The sequence below is a fragment of the Pezoporus occidentalis genome, unplaced genomic scaffold, assembly GCF_034315485.1.
Source record: "Pezoporus occidentalis ecotype Australia unplaced genomic scaffold, CSIRO_AGI_Poc_V1 ctg72, whole genome shotgun sequence".
Classification (NCBI taxonomy): Eukaryota; Metazoa; Chordata; class Aves; order Psittaciformes; family Psittacidae; genus Pezoporus; species Pezoporus occidentalis.
Genome location: NW_026916072.1, coordinates 291,904 through 315,670, shown reverse-complemented (window position 1 = coordinate 315,670; position 23,767 = coordinate 291,904). Strand labels below are relative to the sequence as shown.

The following is a 23,767-nucleotide window of genomic DNA, read 5'->3' as shown; positions in this document are numbered from 1 at the left end:
TTATGCTAATAGACTTCTGAATAAACTTACCTCCCTGAACCTATCTAGTGCAGCACCCAGCAGAGAGATTGTCATGCAAACAGTTGTGAGGCAGAATGTAAAAATATTGAAGGCTGTCTTAAGCAGATCCAAAAGGTGCAGAATGAGTCCTGTGACAACATACACTGGCACAGCCAGGCCAGGGTAGTCCGGGCACACAAGGTTAATTCCTAAGAACTGAACCAAAGTCCCCTTTTTCCTCGCCCTGCAGCTTACAGGGATCTGCTCAAATAATGCATTTTAAAAACTCAAAGTTTCATGTGGAAGCTGAGGACCACCAGAGTAAATGGACACGGACCTTTGCTACAAACTCTCTCATTACAATCTCTGGGATTATAACACTGAGGTGCAGGATGTGGGAACTGAGAAACTGTTTTCAAAGAAAAACCCCAACAACTCTCCCTACCTCTTTTAGAGCAGCTCACCACAGTTCAGCCTTGAACACACAGCTCTACTGCTGTATGCAGCTGAGTGTAGTTTCTGTCCTGACTGACTTTAAACATTAACCCTATTTTTCCAAAAGGGATCCCATCTGAGCTTCCTTTCTGTTCTGTGTTGCTCTTTTCACCATCTGCATTGTAATGATGGCAAACACAAGGCTTTCACCATAGCATTTGTAAGGAGCTGTTTTCAGAAGCATGGGCAAAGCAACCAGTTGGATCCCTGAGTGTGATGGCGCTGACAGCAGGATCAGTCACAGAAAAGAAGGCAGACCTTGCAACTGCTGTTTGAGGTGGAGCAGAGGCACGAGTGAGCCCCACATTTATCAGGCAGGTTCTGCCTGACCTGAATTTCTGTGGAATGTTTTTCTTCATTGCTCTTGCAAAAAGTACAGCAATTAATTGGCAGGAAACAGTCTGTCCCCAGATCACTTCTTACCTCCCAAAAGGCATTAAAACCAACATTACTAAAGCTGCAGAATCAAACATGTAGAAGCACTGAAGTCTCAGTTTCAGGGTTATCTGGACAACTTCAAGTTTAACTCCAGTCTGTCTGTCCTGCAAATGAGGCTAAACTTCTATGCACAGGGTAGTATTTCAGCATGTAGTTAAAGACTCCAGTTTAACACATGCCCACAGGCATCTTATTCACTCCAGTGCATTAATGTTTACTAGAGAGAAACCTTGCAAAGAGGTGCCCATCTTGTGGGCCTGTAGGGTAGTAGCCATCGATGTGGTGGCTCGGGGATGCAGCCTGTGGCTGACAGGATCTTCCTTGTGACTGGATAAGACTTTCCAATCACACTGCTGGCAGTTTGGACATTGATTCTGCCTTGTGGTCCCTCTGTGCCTCTGTAAAACCCTGTGTGGGTGTTTTGACCATGCTGTAAAAGACAATGTGTTGGAACTCACATGTCTGCATTTGTAGGGCGCTGAAAATCAAAGTCAGTTGGATCCAAGGGTGACTGGAGCCAGAGGCAATCCCATGCAAGCTTTACCCTGGCAAGCTCAGGTGCTAGCACTGTGTTGCTGCACCAAGACTCCCTGAGTATCTGGGTAGTTTGATTCAGGTTACTACCCCAGCTATGTTCTACTCCTGCCAGCACTCTCCATGTTAAATCTCGCAGGATTTCGTTGCTGTGCCAGTATATTGCAGTCTCAGGATTACTGGGAGGGACTGGCTGCCATGTAGACATACCCTGGGGCTGGCCAAAGCTGCTGGCAACACTCTGTACCCCACCCTGGAGCTGCTAATTTTATTTTCTGCCATTTGTGTTGTAAATCTGTGGTGGAATGTCTCTCTCTGTTCCCAGGCTCCCTTCTCTTGCTCCCCTCCTCCCAGGTTTCATTCTTCTTCCGCAGATAATTGCAAGCACATTTTCACAGCCCTTTTCTGTACAACTCCAAAAAGACATAATGCAACACTGCCTGTTTCATCATACATGCTTGTGCATCAGAATGGGATGATCTAGTCAAAGCAATTATTAAACAACATGTTCTGGTTTTGAGAGAGGACTAGGTATAACCTAAGATTTCAGCACATGCTTCTTCCACCCTTGCTAACACACTGAAGGGTCTGTTTTAGACCAAAAAGAATTATTATGTACCTAAGTAGCTTGATTTTATTAGCTTGATAATAGCTTTCTGAAAGCTGTGTCCTAAATTACTCAAAAGGAAGCAGAGATCAGAGACAGATACAGAGCTAAACATATGTTGCCTAAAAAAATTGGTGTAACCTCTTGTGATCATGGATGGTCTGACCTGAGGAAGATGGAACACCACTAAGCAGAAGGTGTGTTTTCCCAACATAACCCAGTCCATGATACCTGGGTAAGTTAATTTGAATCCAGAAGTAGAATATTCCTGTTGTTTTAACCTTATCTGGGCAAGTTCGTTTTGCAGTGACACATAGTGAAAAATCGCATAAAGAAAATCACTCGGAGAAAAAGAAGATCAGGAAGGAGAAACTGAATGGTTTGAGTAGTGTCATGTGCCAGACTCTGGATGATAGGCCTGGTTTGGGTTGGGTTTTTTTAGTTTGATGTAAAACTGCAAGATATTTACAGGTGCTGAACCTGCTAATCCTGTCATGGTGATGGGGAACCTTCCTTCTATCATGTGTATCTTTTCCCACCCTTGTGTCTTCCACGTTTGATAGCTGCATTGGGATATAACCACATTGGAACTGGGCATGGGAATGTCCACCTCCCGCTGCCTTCTGGACTCTTATGACAAACATTAGTGTGGTTCTGGGCAAGGGTTTCTATGGTTTGACTCTGGCTTTGTGAAGGATGTCTGTGTAATCCCTAGTGAGGCAACATTCTCTTGCAATCCTTCTAAAGTCTTTGTTTTTGAGCATCTTGTACAGCTTTACTTAACAAAATAAAACTGCACCAAACAGGCAAGCGACAGTCGTTTAGGAACTCCCAGACAGCACAATTTTCATTTCATCAATAGCTTTGCGGCTTTGCCAGCTGTGTCTTTCTTTCTGAAGGCTTATTCTGCTGAGTAAGCCAAGGCCATGTTAAATAGCTGGGCTGTAATGATTTGGCAGATCTTGCATGTGCTTCCTGCTACAGGCGTTCTGGTTTCATACTTCACTGGCTTTGCTGGCAACAGCCTTGTGCAACCAATGACCTAAAACATAGGGACAGTACAAGTCCCCATTGTGCAACCTCTGCAGTACACACCAACACAGGAAATATTAGGTTTGCAAGTGTCATTTACCAAATAATCATTTGTTTTTATACAAGAGCAGCAATCTCACTGCAATATTTACTTTTCTGCTAGCAGTTGGGTTCCAATAGCCTGTAACCCATGCTGTGTGCCTGGCCTGCTGAGTTCAACAGGTTCCAGGTGAAAATGACTGCAGAGCTGAGGAAAGTGATAAATCCCAGACTGCCACTTGGAAAAGCCTTTGGTAATAACCCAGCAGCAGCAGCAATGCCAATGGAAATGCTGTTACCTCTGAAAATGTGGTTCTCTTTACCATTATGTCCATGGAAGGCTGCACTGCAGTGGGACAAGGTTAGCTGCCTCTTAGCCAAGAGTTGTGTTGGGGTGTAAAATTCAGCAAAAAGAGTTTACTAGGCAAACAAAAGAAACAGCCTTCTTTGTTTTCACTGATCCCTACATCAGATGCTGGGCCTCTTTCCATTGCTGGATCCAACCCAGCAGAGAGTTTTGTCATCTGTGTCTGTGTTTGAACCCCAGTTTCCAAAAAAGAGAAAAATAATCCATGGTTTTCTCAGTTTTCTGCTTTTGTTCTTTAGGTAAAACAAATCAAAGCGAAAGAAATCTGATCATAATGGTTTGTTCTCACTTGCTTGAAAAGTTTCCTTCCTCTTGGGCTCTAATGAGCTTTGGGGTTGAGCCTTAAAAATAAGAGTTTTTTACTATACCTTCTTTCTCTGCTCCAAAGCCACTGAGACACTCACTTTGTTCACCAGATCTTATGCACAAATGGGACAGTTTGACCTTTCAAGAATTTCTTATGTCCACCCTCTGATAGGTGCCTTCCAGAGCCTTCCTATGCGTTCCACCTGCTGCCCGCTGGGATCCCTTCCTGCTGTTCACCAGCATCACTCCAGAGGCAGCTAATGAAGGGGCAGGTTTCTGATCTGGCATTGAAAATATTGATTTTAAAACTAGACAGCATAAAGTGGTGCTCCCTAGAAATGGGTTTGCTTTTTAGTTTAGGGAGTCTTTATACTTAGGAAAAGTATCTTTCCTTCAAAGGAAAAGCACAGCTCCCTTCTGCTCTTTCCCCATCAGTTCATCTGACACCTTTTCAATACTGATCCAGGCATCCTGAGGCTTCTCTCCATTCGAGGAAAAATAACAACTTACCTGTTTAGCAAAATGTATTTGTGTTGTCTTCTTATACCTTAAGTGCTACAATGCATATCTGCAGCTGTTCCTGAAATTTGGATGGTGTTTGCTGAAATAGCTTTATCCCAGGTTTGCCAAATGCATCATTGCAGCAGCACCTCTGATACAATGAACAGAATCATGAGGAAAACTCCTATGTGGTCTCCAGAAAGCTGTCCTTAGTTAAACAACATGTGCTGCACCTCTTATCAGATGAAGACCCTCTAAAGAGGAAGATAATCGACTTTTTTGTTTCTTTGTAATTTGTCTTCACATGAACATGATCCAACCAAAGTTACCCAAAGGAAGAATATCTCTTTTCAAGTTGCTTTTTACTTCCTTTATGTGGCATTCTTGGCCAGTTTGAAAGCGAACTTGGCTTCATTAGCCTTGAGGTCTGTAGGCAACCAGGCACACCCACTACCCAAAGCATTCCCATTCAGTACTGGTCTGAACGTATCATTTCAAAATTGCTTTGATACCAAGCCATAATTTGCAATATGCCTTGTTGATATCAAGTCTCTCCCTGCTGATCAAATGAGTGAGACTAAGTGAGATAACATGCTGAGCTTTTAAAACCATTTATGAACAGCCAAGGCCAGATGGTTCTGGGATTATGAATTATTTTCCCAGCTGCACCATTATGAAAAATCCCAAGAGTTTGGGGATCTGGTACATGGGAGGAGCATTACCGGAAACAACATTTCCATCAGGATGGGGAGCACTCCTGAGTGATGGAAGTGACTGAAAATGCCATGTTAGAGCAAATGCCTTCAGCTGAACTTCTCAGGCTGATCCATTGCGAGATTATAATTGCAACTAATAGATTTGAATCATGCATTTCCTGTGCAGCCTTTTTCCTAGACAGGTTTGTTACTGTTTTTTACAGTCACCTGCCACCTTGGTGAATCAGTGTAAGAGGGTAACACAGTGTGGATTTCTTCTTGCACTGAACCTGCAAGCCCACAGTGCTTGGCAACATAGACCAAGAAAGAAGCTGAAAAAAATTTCTTTCTGTGAAAAGGGCTTTTGGTGCTCTGGGAACCATAAAACATGTATCCACTGGCTTGTCTGGGGACTTCAGAAGGCGTGATGCTGGTAGAATTTATATATATTACACTTACTTCACACCTATTTGTCTTTTGATGTTGGCCATCTCCTCGTTCCCACCTCCAGGAATGGAGAATTCATCTCCCCATGTGGGGAAGGCAGCCAGCATTCCTGACTCCTACAGTGCATTCCCAGGCTGCCCTGCTTCCCACAGCACTCAGCAGTGGGTGGCTTCCTGCTGGGGTAGAGTGCGGGACATTTGTGGTTACTTGGGTTGCACGTAGTTGGCAAATATGCTCCAGTGTCTCCTTTCTCCTGTGTTTCCTTTAAGGGTGTCTTGTGTTGCACCTCTTCATTCAGGTTTGATCTGCTGTCATTAATGTACTTGACTGGAGACTTCACTGGTTTTGCAAGAGCTTTAGCAAAGTGCACTGTGGATTGTGTGCAAGAGCATCCCTTTAGGTTGCTAACAGTGAGTGACAGACCCATCAGCCCTTCTTACTGAGCTTTTGTCTCTCTTCCCTGGTGGGTGGGAAATCCCACCCAGCTGTCCCAGGGGTTTGTCTTTTTTCCACCCTGCAATTTATATTCCTTTCTCATCTTCTGAGGAAATGCATGTCACATTTTCTGAGGTCTCATTCTCACCCACTTCAGGCAGTGCTGAAAGCAAACAGCCTGTTACCCTTCAGCATGTTACTTCTGCAATGCACCAGGGTGCTTTTTTGCATACAAGGAGCTACAGATGGAGCACAGCAGCCTCTGCTCACCAGAAAGATGAGCAGTCTTTCTCTGTCCGTCACTGTTTCATTCCTAGTCACTGTCCTCCTCCTGCAACACTTTCATGTTTTCTGAAGCCAAACTAAAGCAAGAGAGGGAGAGAGCATTTTTCATGTCCAAGAAGAGGATTAAACGTTGGAGGTCAAGGAAACAGCTCAACACATACATTTTCATAGGGATGTTACCTTTGGTCCTTAAATGACTTTATTCTTGCTTTAGGGTCACAGCTCAGCTGTGATCGCAAGTAGCCAGTGTTTCTTCATTGATAGCCTGAGAGAAACAATTCCCAGTATATAGCTGCTTACACATGGTTTACAATGAGTGGTTTATGATACATCTCTGCACACTGTGTGCTGTTAAGGCCCATAGGGCCCAAAAAAGAAAGGCTGGAAGGCTGGAATGGGAGTCACCACGACTCTGATCAACACAAAGGACAGTGAAAGTATCCTAAGTGTGCTGAGCTTCTGCACCTGTTGGGTTGGCCTTGGTCTAACTTCAATCAAACCATACTGCCCATGGCAGGGGGCTTGGAACTAGATGATCTTTAAGGTCCCTTGCAACCCAAACCATTCTGTGGTTCTATGACTGTTCTTGATGTCAGTGGGTTTTGGCCAGCTCAGTCACAGTTCCCTAGGACCACATGGGCAGAAAAGCTTTTAGATGAAATATTAGAGCGAGTAAAAGACCCACTGCCTATTCCTGCCATGTCAGCTTCTCACATGTTTCTCTCTGTCCCCTGCAGCACAAGCTTGTACTTGCTGCCTTCCAGATCCCATGGCAAAAGAACTAATTCTTTTTAAATGAAGACCATATCATAAAAGGCTGGATCTGTCATGCAGCTGAATAAACCACAGCTTTCCACACTGTTATTCAACATATGCGTTCGTGTGTTCTCACTCGCTGTTGTTGACTTCTTGGCTGTTTGATGAGTAGATAACCATATAAAATATCTGGTTACTTCATTATTGGAGAGTGACATAAACTTGGTTGTGAAAACAGGAGTCCAGTAGTCATGGCTCCCTTTAAATATTGTCTCTCCCGATTAAAAACCCAAACCCAATAGCTCAGCAGCCATCCTGAATACCCCTCTTCTAGATAACATGATGTACGCAATGACCACTGGTCATTTCCCCCTCTTAATCACAGCTTCCCAAAGAACCTTCTGACAGCTTCTGTAATAGTCAAGTTGTACTTAAGTGACTGTGTTTACGTGTTTGAGAAGCACAAGGTGAAAAAGCCTGTTTTCCATTAAGCCAGCAGGCTTAGTGACAGTTGGTTTTGTAAGAAGGTTATACAAGCTGTTTTGTTGCCTCGTCCTCAGCTCAGCATTTCCCCAGCATTTGTTAGTTTGCCCTCCATCCAAGCCACACTTGGCCTCCCTCCTGACCCCTTTGGCTGTCTGTGCCTTTCTTTGCTTGCTTTGCATCACCTTCCGAGGTCACTCTTAAACTTACCATCCTCACTTTGCACTGCAGCTCCTATATAATTCCAGCAACCCCATTTCACTTCTGCCTCTGTTGTGCCTTTATTCCCAACTGGTTGGAAACCTCATAACTTCCAAGATATCAGCATTTTCTATTGAAATGTTAAACATGTTGAACCAGTTCAGAAGTAGGCACCTTTCCAGTGATGCAGCTTCAATTTCAAACGTTAATAAAAATTCCTGACATTGAACTCACTTTGGGACTGGCCGCCTCACAGCCTGGATTATGTGCTATACTCTCTCCCACTTCTAACGTGCTGGTTCAAATCCAGCCCAAGTAGTAGCTGCTGAGAACTGTTGACGTACATTCTCTGTGCAGTGACCTATATTGATTTGAATTTAATGGCTGTGTTTAATGTCCTCAGCTGTTAGCCATGCACCCTCTATAACCTCCTTCCATACCAGCATCCTCCTTTGTGGGTGAGATTGGGTGGACTCTATAATCAGGGCTCCCTTCTCAACCATTCATTGATACCTGATAGGAAGTGGGAAGGGAGAGGAATTTTGTCCTTCAGTTGTATCCTTCATATAGAGGAACAGATAGCATTTGTGCCCACAGCATGTCTAAATAGCAGCCTTTCCATGGGGCACTGTCATCCTGCCCACACTGAAATGCCAAAGGAGATAAATTACAGCTCCCCTTCTCCCTTCCCTCTCACAATATGTGAAGATGTTGTCCAGTCTGCCCTCTCTTTGCATTATTTTGCATTATTTTGGTGGGGTTTAGAGAGAAATCTTGTCCATGCCAGGGGGCTTAAAGCTAGATGATCTTAAGTTCCTTTCCAACCCTAACCATTCTGTGGTTCTATGCTCTTAGTCCTGGCTTTGCAGGCATCCTCTGGGTGAACCATGGCAAGCTGGGTCACCGGAAATGACTTCTGTCATATGCTCTTGGGAAGGTCAGTAGTGACCTACTCAGCTGTGACGTGCAGTTCACTGCTGCCTTGCAGAAACAGAGCCTTTTAGAGAACATCTGCAGGAAAACACAGGTACAGAAAGTGTGCTTTCCAGCAAAGAGCAGCCAAGAATGTGAAAACCTCAGTGGCCCCACTGAACTTTTCACTTTGAGCAAGAGATACCACTGCCTTCTGTTCCCCTTTGTATTTAGGACACTGCTGTAGCAGGCCCCTTGCTCAATTCTTTGAGCCCATGTTGGTCTGCAGGGCAAGTGGCCCCAAGAAGCTCCTCCTTTTTAAAGTCTGGCTTTCACAGGCAGACTATAGAGAAGGTCCCATTAACAGCCAGCTAAAGTGCTTATTTGAAGCAGAGAGACTGTAGAAGTTCATGGTATTTCCACTTTTGTGTGTGTTTTTCAAGCTTGCTTTATAATTCTCTCTCGTTACCGTCTTTCTGCCTTTATCTGAAGAAAAGCTCTTCTGCTGAAAGTATTTTCTATCAAACTTGCTCTTGCCCCAGCTTCACAATACTTGGGGTAAATGATAATAATCTTGGGGATTTCTCTAGTGGTTTGTTACAGCCACGGAGCTACAGCTGTTGAAAACATTCAAAGCATCTCCTAAACCAGTTTCCCCCAGCTCTTTGGTGTTATCCTTTAACTGGGATTTGGGGCTTTTAATAGGAAACCTATTGAGAGTCATCGTGGTTCTGATGAATATTTGTATACATGACCTTAAGAACTCGGAGGTGCAGCATGCAGTGCATCCACGGAGGTAGGAGGCTTTCCACAGGCTTTGGTGAGCTTTGGCTCAGGCTTTGAAAGAATAACAGGAAACATTGGAAGATGCACCAAGGGTAAACAGAGCAGCTTGGTTACATTAACTGTCTAGAGGAGAAGCTCCACTAATGACTGAAGTGAACAAAGCAAGTGCATTTATTTAGCATTGCTGTGGGAGAGCAAATGGCTGTTAATTGCATTAAGCTAGAAGGGTTATACAAGAAATTGGCCAGCTCAGGCCCAGAGTGTAATTCTGGCATCCTGACCCAGTTCTGATTGCTGCATGGCCTCTGACAGAGACTAGTGTCCTGGAAAAAAAGCACAGACTTCAGAGAGGCCAGAGCTTTGAGAGCCTGCATGCTAGTTTTGATTCATAGCAATGCTACTTGAAAGCATCATTTTACAGAAAGCAGCATCAAAGAGATTTGTTGTTGCTGCCTCCCTCTGACTCCTGATAAAATTTGCCTTGCTGTGGTTGTGTTAACGGTCAGAACTCAAACTGGTCAGTCGGCTTGTTTCTGGACTCACATATGATGAACAACAATTAATCAATAAACATACTATAGGACTCCTTCGGTGATGCCTTAGTCTTTGACTGATAACCAATGCATTATTTATACTAGGAAAGAAGCTGGAGTGTGAAACTTGAGTCCCATTGTTCTTACTCTGAATAAACATAGAGTGAAAGGAGTTGAAGTACTGACAGTCTACACTGTTCTTGCTTGCCTTTGTGGAATCTCATTGTCTTCAGAAAGAGTATGTGATGAACTGAAGGCTGAAATTTACCCTGAGGAGCTAGTGACTGTGCCCATCTGTACTGGCTCTGCTGGCTTTGCAGTGTGAAGGATAACATGCAGCGTGTTTTTGTTGTGTCTGCTAAAAGGGACAGTTATGACTCAAAAGACACAGAGGGCAGTGGGTTTGCAGGGCGATGTAATGTCATTTTGACTTTCCTACTTCTGATCTAAGAGCCATTCTCATCAGCTTTTTTGTCAAGACCTCACATGTAAAAATAGAACTTCCCAAGGCAGAATATTTCAAGAGACTGATTATCTGCTTGTAATTCCATGTGAGCTTCTGAATAGCAGGTAAAATTAGATGATCACAAAAAAAATGCAGAGTACTGAATCAGTCCTTGCACTGCTGTTTATTACAAGCACATAATGCTCTGTCCGATTAGTTTCTGTTAAAAGGAAGGGGACTATTCATTAGTGAAAAGAATCAGCATGGCATTACATTTACTATGTGTTTTCAAAAAACTGATCCCTTTGATGTAGCTGGAGACCCTTGAACTTCAGAAAAGAATGTGTTAGCGTGCTAGGGGTATGCCTTAGTCCTGCAGGTCATTTAATCCTTTCCTCAAGTGAGTCATTGTGAGGTAAAGTAGATGCTGGGAGAAGTTCTGCACTGCCAATTAAAACAGGCTCCAAAGGTGTTGCTGGTTTCATTCTACCAGGAACTCATCACAGAGAGGCCAGTAGAGGTTGCCTGTGTACCTTGAGGCCAGATCCCAAGTTAATATAAACTGGCATGGTTCTTTGGACTTAGCAGAGCTCCTTTGCTTTATATCAATAGCTCAGGCTCAATTCCTTTATGCTTATGACTTTTGAATTTCTGCTAAGAATCAGGAATGACTCAGAAAGGTGTTGATTGCCACACCTGTAAGAATTGAACCAATTTCAGAGAAGCCTGTAAATAACTCTGAGATATGAAATCTGACCCAGTCTTTATAAAGAATACATTCTGTCAGCCTCAAACACCCCTGCAAAATCAGAGCTGAGTAATCAGTGTTAGCTTCAGCATTTGTCCTAGGCAGTCATCTTTCATGAGGTCAGGTTGGAAATGAAGTTAAGGGCAGGAATGTAACTATTGCCTGCATTGTTTGCCAACAAAAAAATCCCCCTTTCAACAAATTTAACAAGGTATGAATGAAGTTAATCAGAAAGCCGAGGCATTCCTTAATTAACAGCTCTAGACCAAACGTTAGTCTTTTGCGGAAGAGATAAAATCAGGGAGGCTAAAACACTTGGGAAGTCAGGAAAATGGTTAATTTTCACCCTTTTCAAGTGGGACAGCTGAGGTGCAGACCAGGAGGCAGTTCAGGAAGCTGCCACAACGGAAGGGCTACCAAGTCCCATCCCACACAAGCCCTGACGAGTAGAAAACCGAAGGACCCAATTTTGAGTCTCAGTGCTTTGGCAGCTGCGAGGCAGACAAGCTAAAAGAAACCTTGGAAACCTGCCCCTTTTCCATTAGGGGAGTTAACACGATTGCTGCATGCCCACAAACCTTCTCAACTGGCATTTTTGGGCAAACTTTCCTCTGCAAGATTTCCAGCAAGCTTCCATACCTTGCTTCGTGGTGCTCAGATCTTCCTTTCCTGACTTTTAGGAATACAAGGGCTTATTTGCATTGGAGGAATACTGCTGGAACTTTCTTCCTAGCATGTGAAGAGTTGTCTCTGTGTGTAGGAACAACATGGGTAAAATATTTGGAGTGAAATCCAGGCTCCATTGAAGTCAATGGCAAAACTCCCATTCACTTCAGTGGAGCAGGAATTTCTCTCTGTACTGTTTTGAAGTTAGAGTTACTAATAGACTGTTAAATTATTACTGTGTGCATCAAACAAAATGTGCTTGATGTTAATGTTTCTGCTGTGTTCGAAACCTACAACGGTTTAAAACCAGGAGTAACTATGAACTTCTGAGTCTGAAAATTATGTTAAATGTAGTTTTGCTAGAAATAATAGTGTCCCTGGAGATAAACCTAAAATAATAGACTCCACCATGTAATCTTCACTTTAAGCTAAAAATAGCTTAGATGGTGGTTTAATCTAAGCCATAATTATCAAACTGCTGAAGCTGATTTTGGTTCATTGCAACTAGAAATGTATGTGGTGTTTAGGCTTTGAACAGTTGAGTCCTGCAACTGGAGAGAAGCAAAGCCAAGAGCATAGTCTGAAGGCAAACAGGACCTTCTGATTTGTAGAGAAATAGCATGGATTAAAGAGTCCAACATCAGATTTAAAGGGACTGCTCCTGGCTTGCTCAGTCCAGCCAGCTGGAAATCTACTGAACTCTTATTAATGTGTTTTCAGCCCCAGATTGGTGGCTGTTATTTTGCTAGAAAGGGACCCTGGCATCTTTTGTCTGAAAGCCATTTCCCATTCCTTGTTGGAATCAAAGGAAGAATGTCAACCTTTCAAAATGATGTTCCTCTGTATGATCGTAAAAAATGGCTTTAATGATCATTTCCAAGTAGGATGGAAACCCTTTAACTCACTTTTGCTGCTGGGCAGCACAGTATGGCTGAGTGTAGGACCGCCAGTCAATACTTCTGACACATAACTGGTGTAGCAGGTGAACTTGATCACAGCATTTATCCTTTCTTTGCCACCATGAACGTTGTCCACAAAGGCTTACCTCCAGCAGAAGAGTCTCAACTACCATCAGTGGCAACAGAGATTTATTCTGGGCGGTGATTTACTGTAGAAGTCAAAGGGTAGAGGCTCCACTAATGATGGAAGGGTCCTGAGCGGGAGTTGGATGGAGGTTAAAGTAATACTTTTCTATGTCTGAATACTTTTTGAAATCCTCACTGAATGTGTTTGAATTCCTCCTTGTATGTCTATACTACACACTCTGCTGTTTGTTTAGATGGTTTGTTTTGCTGAGACCGGCATGCGGCAATCTTGGTGCTTGTTTGGGCAGTGCTGGCAGAAATGCAGGCTTGATTCTGCCTAAGGCTCCTATCTGAGCATTGCTATTATAGATTCATAGACTAATTTGGGTTGGAAGGGCCACTGGAGGTCATCTGATCCAACCCACTGCTCAAAGAAGGCTCAAGTTCTCATTTAACTTCGAAGTTAGATGAGAGAGAGAGACTACAATACTACACATTTAGAGAAGTGCTTTTCCTGACAGTAGTTTTTGCAAATCCACCCTGACACAACAACAAATATGAATTTCTCTAATACTTTCTAATGCTAATTCACTGACCATTCTCTCAGTCCGATTATAGAGACCATATCCCTTAGGTTTGGGAAAGCAATCCAAAATGTTCAGTAAGTAGTAACTGCTTTTCTAGCAGATATCCCTTGGCTGTGCCACATCACTTCTTCAGGTTCCTTTCTCATGAGCCCACAGGTAGTTACATTTCCTGGTAGGAAAGTCCATAAGAAGCACATTTAAAAGTTTCAGACGCACAAATACTAAAAATTTTGTGAAATTAAGAAAATGGATAATGTAAAGGAACCCATGGTTTATTCATGCAATGGGTTCCCAGAGCAGTAGGTGAATGATTCTGTGTTGTATGTGCAGCCTGATTTTGACTTAATGAAGAGTGTCATTACTAAATCCGGTTGGAAATGAGAAACCCACATCATAACTTGATAGGGGTTTTTTTGTCTTGTTTTGTTTTAATCAAACAGCATGGGAATGAGCCATGATGATGATCATCAGCCCTGCGCAGGGAGGTCCCACATTATGTCTGGAGAATGGGTGAAGGGCAGGAACCCAAGTGATCTTTCCTGGTCTTCATGCAGCCGCGATGACCTCGAAAACTTCCTAAAGTAAGGAATGTGCTGATTACCCAAATTCCTCTGAGAAAAGATTCCAATGTATTATTTGAAAGTAAAAGTCTAAACAATTTTCCTTTAAAAAAAAGTGTGTGTTTGTGACATGAGGGAGTGCAAGTTTGAATCTGTCTCCATTACCGTAGCCCCTTTGAATCTAAGGTTGGCAGAGAGGCACAATAGTCATGTGCAATTGTCAATGTACTGATAAAAATATTAAAACCAACCCAAATCACCTTAATTTTACAAAAAATGCGCTTCATCTTTACAGTGACAGAAATCTGTATGTAGGTGGCCTGGAAAAATCTCTGCTGAAGGATGCTGCCAGCTTTGAGCTGTGGCTTTTACTGTCATTCCTATTATTAAATAGCTTTTATTTTATGGGAACTTTACTTTGCCTGGAGGTAATTCTGATGTGTTTTCTCACTCCTTGGTGATTGTTGGTCTTAAACAGTTGACTATAAACTTCTTTCCCCCTGCATCCATATTTCAGTTCATCTGATTCAATAGTGCAGGAAGGATTTCTACCCTGTTGCTTGTTAACTCTCATGTACTATAGCAAGCACTGGAATTGTCTGAACTCTGTAATTGCGGTCTTAAACCTACAGTGCAGCTTTCTGACAAACAGTGTCTATCACAGTGGCCAATGCTTTTGTTGCTAGGAGCAGGTTTAGCATGGAAAAATTCCCCACTCTGGGGGTTAGAGGTGGGGGAGAAAGGAAAATAATGAAAGAAAATTAGATATCTAATATTAGATTAAAAGCATGAAGTTGAAAAAGAAATTGCATTTCAAATTGCTCTGGTCCCTGATAAAAGGAGAGATGACAAAGTGATATTCCAATTTATAAAAGATTGTTGTGAAGGCAAAGGGAAAAATCTCTCCTTTATATCAGTGATGGATAAGAAACTAAGGGCTTAAAATTCAGCTAGAAGGATTCAGCTGAGACATGATAGAAGACTTTCTAGCTGTCATTGTAAGTCTCATGATGCTTTGGACTAGGTACCCTGAAGGCAGAATTGAGTCTCCGTCAGATTTTAGGAACAGTTTAGACAAACAGTTAGTTCAAAAGATGTGAAAATAGTCAGTTCTGCTTGAGGCCTGGGGCCAGGGATGAGTTCCCAAGGACCTTTCTGTCCATAATTTTTAATGATACAGAAGGCTTCCAGATACACACTGGGAAAAATCACCACTGTTTTACATAAGGTTGTCAGATTCCCTCTTGAAGAGAGGATATCAGTTTCTCTCTAGCAGTGATCTAACATTCCAGCTCTGAGTTTAAGTTTCCCTTAAAGGCATATTCAATTCTTACACTCCACAGGTCCAAGGTGAGCACCTGCCTGCTGGTGACAGACCCCCGCAGCCGGTACGCAGTGCGGCTCCCTCACAAGCTGCCAGGAATGCACTACAGTGCTGATGAACAGTGCCAGATACTGTTTGGGACCAATGCTACGTTCTGTAAGAATATGGAGGTAAGAGCTCATGGGGTGTACCTGGACACAAGGTGGGAAGTGGAAATAAAGCTGTCAAGCTCTGAGGAAGAAAAGCAGTGTGTACTTCCCTCAGAAGCATCGCATGGGATTTTTACCATGTTCAGCACTGCTGATACATAATCCGTGGTCAAACTCCCATTGACCTTCATTTCAACAGCACATTCTTATATGCAGTGCTCTTCCTTTCCCTGCACTGGTCTTGTTTATTTCCAGGAGCAGACCCAAAATAACTGTGTTTGTTCTTTGTTCCCTTCTGACACTGTTTTGCTGCAGTACTCAGCAGAGATTGTTCTGTTGGAAGGTCAGCTGAGGTGAAGGTCTCTTCTCACAAGAGTGCTTGCCTGCTTCCACAGAGTCACCTCAGACTGTCTAGATCTTTCAATACACCTCACCTTCAGACTGCTACCATGTTCTTAGGAGCTGACTCTTAACTCTGTGCTGTGAAATATTAATGACCACTTGTTTGATGAGGCCATTTAGAGATTTGTGCAGAATTAGGCTGCTTCCTATGTGTTTTCTAAGCAACATGATGTTTAGTCAGGATTTGGGTGCAACATGGCTTGTATCTCCTCTTTGGTAGGCAAAATGGAAACACTGATCTTTGGTGTCTCTAAAGTAGGTCGTATTTGAGTTGAGGCTGTCTGACTTTCCTCTGGAATTTAGACAGCTCAACTTTTCCTAAGGGCTTGCACATAATTAGATGTCTTCATTCTGACAGAGTATGTCTGCATCCCACTGGAGCAATGCTTCCAGTGTGGCCTTGGAAATACCCAGAAGAAAGTCACGAAGCACTGTTGTCCTGTCAGCTGGCAGCATTCTGTCCTCTATGGACAGGCATCAAGCAGCTGGGTTGCTTGCTGTCATTAATTAGCTATTTGTATTTTTAGTTGTCCCTTATTCCCATTCTGAACAATCTTGGGATCTTAAATCCGTGGTAACAAAGAAAATAGTAATCAGTGATAACTGAGGTTTCTAAGTGCCAAATTACTAAAACTTTTGAACACATGCAAGTCCTGGGAACATGCTCTTAGTTTCGCATTTGCTGTTTTATTTACTTTGGATTTGGAAACTAGCTAATATAAAACAATAAGAAAAGAATCTGGGTAGGTCGTATTTTCCAGCTCCATCAAGAAAATGCAGACCACCAGGACTACTGTACTGGAAGCAAAGTATTATATAGGTCTGTAAAGAAAACCCCAGGTCTACCCGGGATGATTCAAGTTCTTCCACGTGTGGGTGTCACCCAGCTTGCCTGCTGTTGGAAGAGGTATTTGCTATTTCCATTGGTGTGATAAAAAACATTCTGTTTCTGCATAGCCCAGTGCCTAATGAGAATGTCAGCCTACTGGTAGGTGGTCAGCATTTCTCATGCAGAAACTGCATGTCCAGTCTGGAATTGCTTCAGGGACAAGTTGCTTGCCAGATTAACAAGCCAACAAGCACTGTTCTCTGTGAGATACAGACAGCAGGTGTTTGTGTCTCCCAAGATTCTTCACCAGTCTTTTCTTATTTGACATCTTTTCCTCAATCCCTCCTTTGGTGTCTTCCAGAGAAAAGCATATTATGTGAGGACTTTAGTGCTTTCTAATGAAGCTCCTGGTAGAACTTCAGCAAATTAAACCCAGTTTGCAATCCCTTATTTAGAAGTACTTTTCTGTTACAGATATTTGTAAGTTTTAACGTTGGGAAGCTTTGGATCTTCATTTGAGTAAATATTTGCATCCTGTTGTGCTCCTCTGACTTGTCCTTTGAAGGCAATGGAAGGAAATTCTTTAGAGGAAATGATCAGCTTTAGTTTTTAAGCCTTTGAGGTTTGTGTTCTTTTCACCTTTGTGTTTCTCATGCCCCATCTGCAGAATGATTGTATCGTAAGTCTCAAAGCTGTCTACAAAAATATGAACCAGAAAAAAATTGGCACTAGTCACTGGCATTAGCTGTAGAAATTATTGGCAAATAGAGCTGTCTCCTCTTTTAGCCAATGGTAATGTGGTATTTTTAATTCAATAAAGTATTAAAAAAATCCAAATGTAAAAGTAATAAACATTTGACAGTAAATATTTGTTACAAAAAGGGAATAAACTTCAGGAAATGAGCATGTTCAATCTTTTTATGATTACATCTGTCTACTGCCTATTTTCTGATGTAATAAAAGAGTTACATTATAACATTGCATTGGCGATAGCTGAGCTGCTTCACTGTATCAGGCAAACTAAAGGACCTGTATTGAAAAATGCCAACAAAGTTGGTTCTAGGGTAAATTTCAGAGATTAAATGAATCCAAAATTTCGACAGTTTTGAGGAACTGCAGAAACTTTCTGTGCAGTAAGTTCTTTCCCTTAAAGGCATCAAAGCCCAGATCTTTAAAGGAGCAGTCTCCTTTGTTTTCACAGAGAGTCAGGTGCCTATATGCTTGGCAGTGTTTGCACCTCAGACACTGGGCCAACTAGATAGTTAATCCATAAGTATTCAGCCTTATCTGGATATTTCAGTTTGCATCTCCCAAATTCTTCTTCCATGTTTGTTTTTAAGGATAGCTCAGATGCCTAGTACCAAATAGTAGCTCTCAGAATCAGAAATTTGCCAAACCAGCTTATCCTGCAGCTGTTCTGTTCCAAATGTGCAGAACGAAAATGGAAACAGATGAGGTAGGCTCAGCTTTACATCTATGATGCCTTTTGATGTTCCTTTTTCTTTTGCTTGGACACTGCATCTTCAGTTTAATATAGCAAGACTGACAAAAACCCCAAATTATCAGAATGAATATATGATATAATCACCTTAATCATAACCCATTATTGTAGTCTATGACCTCCAGGATATATAATTTAGGATCTGATAATGGAACATCAGTGTTAGGTAACATTTATTGGTGTATGTCACCTCTTTAAGGAGCTGTGGAATCAGGCTTTTAGGCTGGACACTTGTTGTGCAGGGAGAAATCGAATTCTATGTATTTGAAAAGCATCATTTCAATTATGATACCATATGACCAATAAATGGCAAGATTTCCTGCCAGCCCTTTAAGGGAATGCAGGTCCATTTTGGTGTGTGCTCTACTGGTTTTTAGTGGTTTGAGACATATTGAGGTGTCTGGTTTTGGGTTGACTTTAACCTGAGTAGTAGATGGGTGAGTCCTTGCTTATCATCAGGAAAGTAAATATTTTCATGGCTCTGTGGAAGAATTAGTTTTGATCTGAGGAACTGAATGAGAAAATGGAAGTTGGGCAATTCTCAAGTGAGATCATCACACTTGAAGGTTGGAAGGGAACTTATAGCTCTTCCAGTTCCAACCCCCTGCCATGGGCAGGGACACCATCCACTAGACCACTAGACATTATCACTGTGCCCCAGGCACAGAGATCATCTGGCATTCTGCTTGCAGGATGTTGGCTGATGTGAGTTGGGCTACCATCCTAGGTTGTGCAAACAATGGGAAATTCAACCTGTCTGACCTCAGTTTTTCAGATCCACACTGTGCTATGAATCAAGTATTGTGACTTCAACTGACCCCTAAGCAAGAGGAAGCAAAAAGCCTCAACCCCACTCAAGCGATGAAGGCTTCTGCAGAGAGCAGGTTTTAACTCTTTTCTGTCCCCTTCACTGAGCAGTGCTGTCAGTGAGAGGAGCAGCACAGATAGTTTATGCTGAGTCTCTCACAGAGCAGAGATGGTGCTTCTCCACCAGAGCTGTGTCAAAACACATTGTCCATAACCTCACATGAAAATATGCCGTGTGTTTAATCACAACTCTCGGGTTATTTTTCAGACTGGCATGCCTACGAATGGAGGCTTTTGCACTAAAATGATATTTATGGAAAAAATGTGATTTCTGTCTCTTGTATCCAGAGTTTGGCTTTTGCTTTATATGACTTTTGGCTTATTTATTATTAACACAATTTTGCGGGTTTTTACATAACCATTATCCTTCAGGATCATTTTGAGTCAAAGCTGTGCTTAGGTTAAAATGGCATGTGGAAAGAGACTACCATTGCTACAAAGAGATTTTCTGCTGAAGAAGGGACACTTCAACTTGGATGTAACTGGGAATGTGAGTTTTGATATGACACTGGGTTTAGACAAATCAACACAGCTAGAACTGCTGTTTTTTCTTAAGCTCAAGTTGTTTTTTAGCAAGTATAGGTATCTCAAAGCTCCAGAGCAGCAGCACAGAACATGAGGGCAGAGCTGATTGTAAGCCTAAGGAAACTGATCAGATTTATGGGCTAAAATGGAAAAGGAGGGGAAGCAAAACACAAAGTAAAGGAAGAGCAACAGTTATAATAATCAAGTGGATTTTGCATATCCCTTCTGTTTTCATATTTGATGTATGGGGGGGAATATAATTAAGCAATTGTGGGTCTCTCTGTGGTGTTGATCTTGCAAAGAGACTGGCGGAGTGGACTCATGGACTCCATGCTGGGAATCAATGGGCCTCTGTTTTTTCTTTACAGGGTCATTTGCAAGAGCCAGACCATGATAGGAAGCCCTATTATTTAGTAATCTATAGAATATTTACAAGAACATAGTAATTAGATTGAGAGCTGATTTATCCTGAAAATAATAGGCTGCATTGTCATTTTCTGTACAACCAGGGACTTTGTCTCCATAATTTTCCATTACACATGTTAGGTTCTCTGTAACTATAATAATAATAAATCTGGAAGAGGATGGGTTTGGCTCTCTTGAGACTTGCAGGATAGAAGCCTGGCAATTCTAAAATCAAATAAGAAGTTTTTCTTTTTCAGAAGGTAACAATTTACTTAATTGCCACCCTATATTTTATAGCTTTCCTAATGTAGGTTGTTAAAATTCAGACTATTTTCAAGTTGCCTGTTTCATATGAAACCAAAGTGTCCTATTTCACTGCTTCTGTATGTTGCAAAAAGACTTTTTTCTCTTTATTTTCAGTGGAAATACTTTTTGTTTAAGAGAGAGAAAGAAAGAAAGAAGCAGAGTTCCTGCCTGGGCAGCACAGCCCAGTTTACAATTATTGGAATGCTTCAGAAATTTTTGTACGTGTTTCAGTTTGGAAGGTGGTCAAAACACATTCTGGTGCAGTGGTTGAAAGAGAACTAAAAAGAGAGAAGGGAACCAAAATACAATTATAAAAATACAATGTGGACATTTAAGAATACAAACATCATAAACTCTTAAAAATCATGCAGAGTGCCTACTAAGAATCAAGCACTTGAGCCTGGCAATCTTACATTTCTCATTAAGACACAAGAGGAGGGAGAAAGAATTAGTGTAGCCTTGTGATGTGGCATCTACAGCTGAAGTTTGAACTTAACGAAATTAGCCAAAATACGATTGAGTATCAGCCTGAAAATAGTGTCTAACAAGCTTGAAGGGCATTCAGACCTCTCCCATTGGCCTGCTGGGAACTTCCCATCTGCAAAACGCTTCAAGAGAAAACTCCCATAATCTGCACAACCACATCTGAACAGTGTGCGTACATATCCAGATTTATTTTACTGTCCTTTTCTTCTCTTTTCCCATGGCCAAGAAACACGATATGTGATTTCATTCGTGTGATTTCCCAGGTTTTTGTTGTGTTCTTTTTAATGGACAGCACTGCCTCTTGTTTAAAAAATCAATGCTTTCCGTGTCTTACAATCAGGTGTTAAAGACCTGAGGAGTTCAGTGGAATTCCTAAGTGAACGTTGCTCTCAATAAGGACAATATGAGATGGATGTTGCAAAGTGCAAGGACAGAATTTTAGGCTCTAAGTTGCAAATGCAGTATTAGGTGGGAGTGATTATGAAGCCTGCCTGAAGCTCTTGCCCTGCTTCATCATGGGGAGATAGCTTCTCCTGAGCTAGATTACAGCATAATACTGCAAACTCAGAAGTTTTTCTTGGTGGGGTACATCTAGTATGAACCTCAGAGCAGCCCTTAATATATGACATGTGCAAGATGATGCTAATATAGCTGTGTGCTTGGGACATAATTGTTTAGCTGTGGCTCTTTTAACCATACTGAGGTAGAAATTGGCATGAAGTCAAAGTACAGCATTTCTGATGTTCAGTTCAAATAGTGTCTCTGTTCCAGTGCTTTGTACTACATGCCTCTACTTCTTCCAGTTTGACCACGTAAAAATACTCACATGATTTCTTTAGCTGACATAACATGTACAGTTGTGTTCTCTCATTTAAGATGCTGAAAACTGGGCTCAGCAAAGCTGAAAAGCGCATACAGTGAGAAAGAATTGTGTGTTGGTAGGGAAATAGATAAATCTTATCTTTATCTACTTGAATTGTGTGTCTCTGAATCATTGACCCAAAGGAGCTAGTTTCATGAATGCCCTAAAAGGATCAGTGTTTAGCATAGGCTGATTTGCCATAAAATTAATTTGTGGTCTCCATTAGTGCAGTCTTTCCAATCTCTTTCTTTTGACTATTACTTTAATTCCAGGTACATGCAAAAACTGAAATAGAACTGGTGCTTTGCAAAGTAATGCTTCAGGCAGTGGAGAAGGCATTTAGTTTGTCATCTTCAGGAGGCTCAATCATGGCCTAAATGGTCAAATTAGGTAATGGGTATGAATATGTCCATGTTTTAACATCTGATTCTGAGTCTCGGGGAAACTGTGGTTTTCCAGAAGCCCTGAGCTTCTACAAGCTTTGAAAGACTGCCCAGTCAGGCATCCCAAACCATTCTTCACTTCTCAAAATACTGGTTTCTCATATCTCACTCAGACTGGAACCATTTCCAGACATTACATTGCACAACTCCAGTATAAAAGTAATTAATTCCGGTTCCTCTCAGGAAAGGGTGAAGAGGTTGCAGTTGGCTAAATCCCTTTTACTTTTTCCTTTCTCTGTCTCTTACCCTCTATCCCACAGAGCCATTCATAGAGCCCTAGGAGCAGTTTTACTAGGAGATACCATGGCATGCTTGGCAAAAGATCCCTGCTGTGTCTGCTCTAGAGAGGTCAGGGCCCATCTTCCTGCTTTTTGGGCAGCTCCTGAGTAGGCCAGTTTTGCTTTTCTAACATTATCAAAGCAGGAGAGTTCAGGAGTTTTCTAATCCTTTGACTTTCATCTGCTGCTAGAAAGGCTGCTTGACTGAAGATTGTAACCAGTTCATTTCAGTCAGACCTTACACATCCAAACCTGTCTGTGATGAGTGGTATGTCATGGTAAGTTACTGTTTTGGATGCTGACACATGTCATCTTTCTCCCTGAAAGGCCAAGGAGAAAGTCTTCTGTTCTAATTGTAGATTAATAAAGCTCTTGATATCACTCCATATATATATATATATATATAAAGGAGTGTGTTTCATATGGGATCCCTGTGTTGGTAATTGGAGTAATGCATATGAAACCACCTAGCTCAGAGAACCAAACCTAGCGTGACAGCCTTCATGTTTGCTGGGTTCAGGTTGTTTTGTTTTCTCTGATACAGAACATGCACAAATGTCGGAAACGACTATGTTGAATTTTTTGTACTGTTCTTCAAGGAAAGCAGTTAACTCCCAGGGACTGTTTCCTGAAGAGCTCTTCAACTGTCAAGGGCCATTTCCTCAAGACTTAAAACAATCTTTCTTGTGTCTAAGTTGGTGACTTTCCACTCACACAAGCAGCCATGAAGAGGCCGTTCATTGAGATAGTGGAGTTACATTGATGAAAAAACTTACATAAAGGGGTAGCAGCTCTAAATCTGTTTGCTGGCTCCAAGCAGGCAGATTGTTGGTCCTATTCATCTAAAAAGCAGGATGTGCACATGTGTTTCTGTGTGTTCTGAAGAAACAAGGTGATCACTAGGTAGTGAAAAGAAAGAAATGCTTTTTAAGAAATGTTTTCTGGATTTATGTTAGAAGATTATAGAATTAATTTTTATAATAGGGCTGGAGTGCTTTCAGTCCAACAGCAGAGATCCATTCTTGTTTGACGTTAATGAATAGAATTGCACATTATTCATTTAGAACCACAGAATCATTTAGACTGGAATAGACCTTCAAGTTCATCAAGTCCATTTGTGGGATTCTTGCCCACTTTTGTTAAAATGTTAGCGGATATCAACCGTTGCCTGACTATTCCAGGATAGTTCTCATGATTCTTTCTTAAGCCTTCCCTTGACTTTTGGATCAGGTTTGTCATTTGGACAGACAGACACTGTTGGACCTACTACTTGTTCATTGGAATGTCATCTCTAGAGAAAGAGCAGCAGCTAGCCACTGGTGCATTGTATCTGAGCTTCAGTTACCTTGTCTGGGGCAGCACATGGCTGCTTTTCAAAAGTGCCTTCTAGTTTTTACAGGATTCCAATCTTGAGCACTTTTCATCTGGTTTTCAACAGCAAGAAGCTCCATCTCACAGCAGTGTAAACAACAGTGCTCACCTCCCTTGTGACCTGTTGTGCACTGTC

General features: G+C 41.9%; 1 protein-coding gene across 2 annotated transcripts in view; it reads left to right on the top strand.

The window, feature by feature from the left end:
* The window catches only part of ADAMTS17 (ADAM metallopeptidase with thrombospondin type 1 motif 17), a 171,896-nt gene that overhangs the window by 69,367 nt on the left and 78,762 nt on the right, over positions 1 to 23,767 (top strand). For both annotated transcript variants that reach the window (XM_062642541.1, XM_062642542.1), the window contains exons 9-10: positions 13,764 to 13,904; positions 15,227 to 15,377. In XM_062642541.1, the coding sequence (XP_062498525.1) occupies positions 13,764 to 13,904; positions 15,227 to 15,377 (292 nt within the window). The remainder of the gene's footprint in view (positions 1 to 13,763; positions 13,905 to 15,226; positions 15,378 to 23,767) is intronic.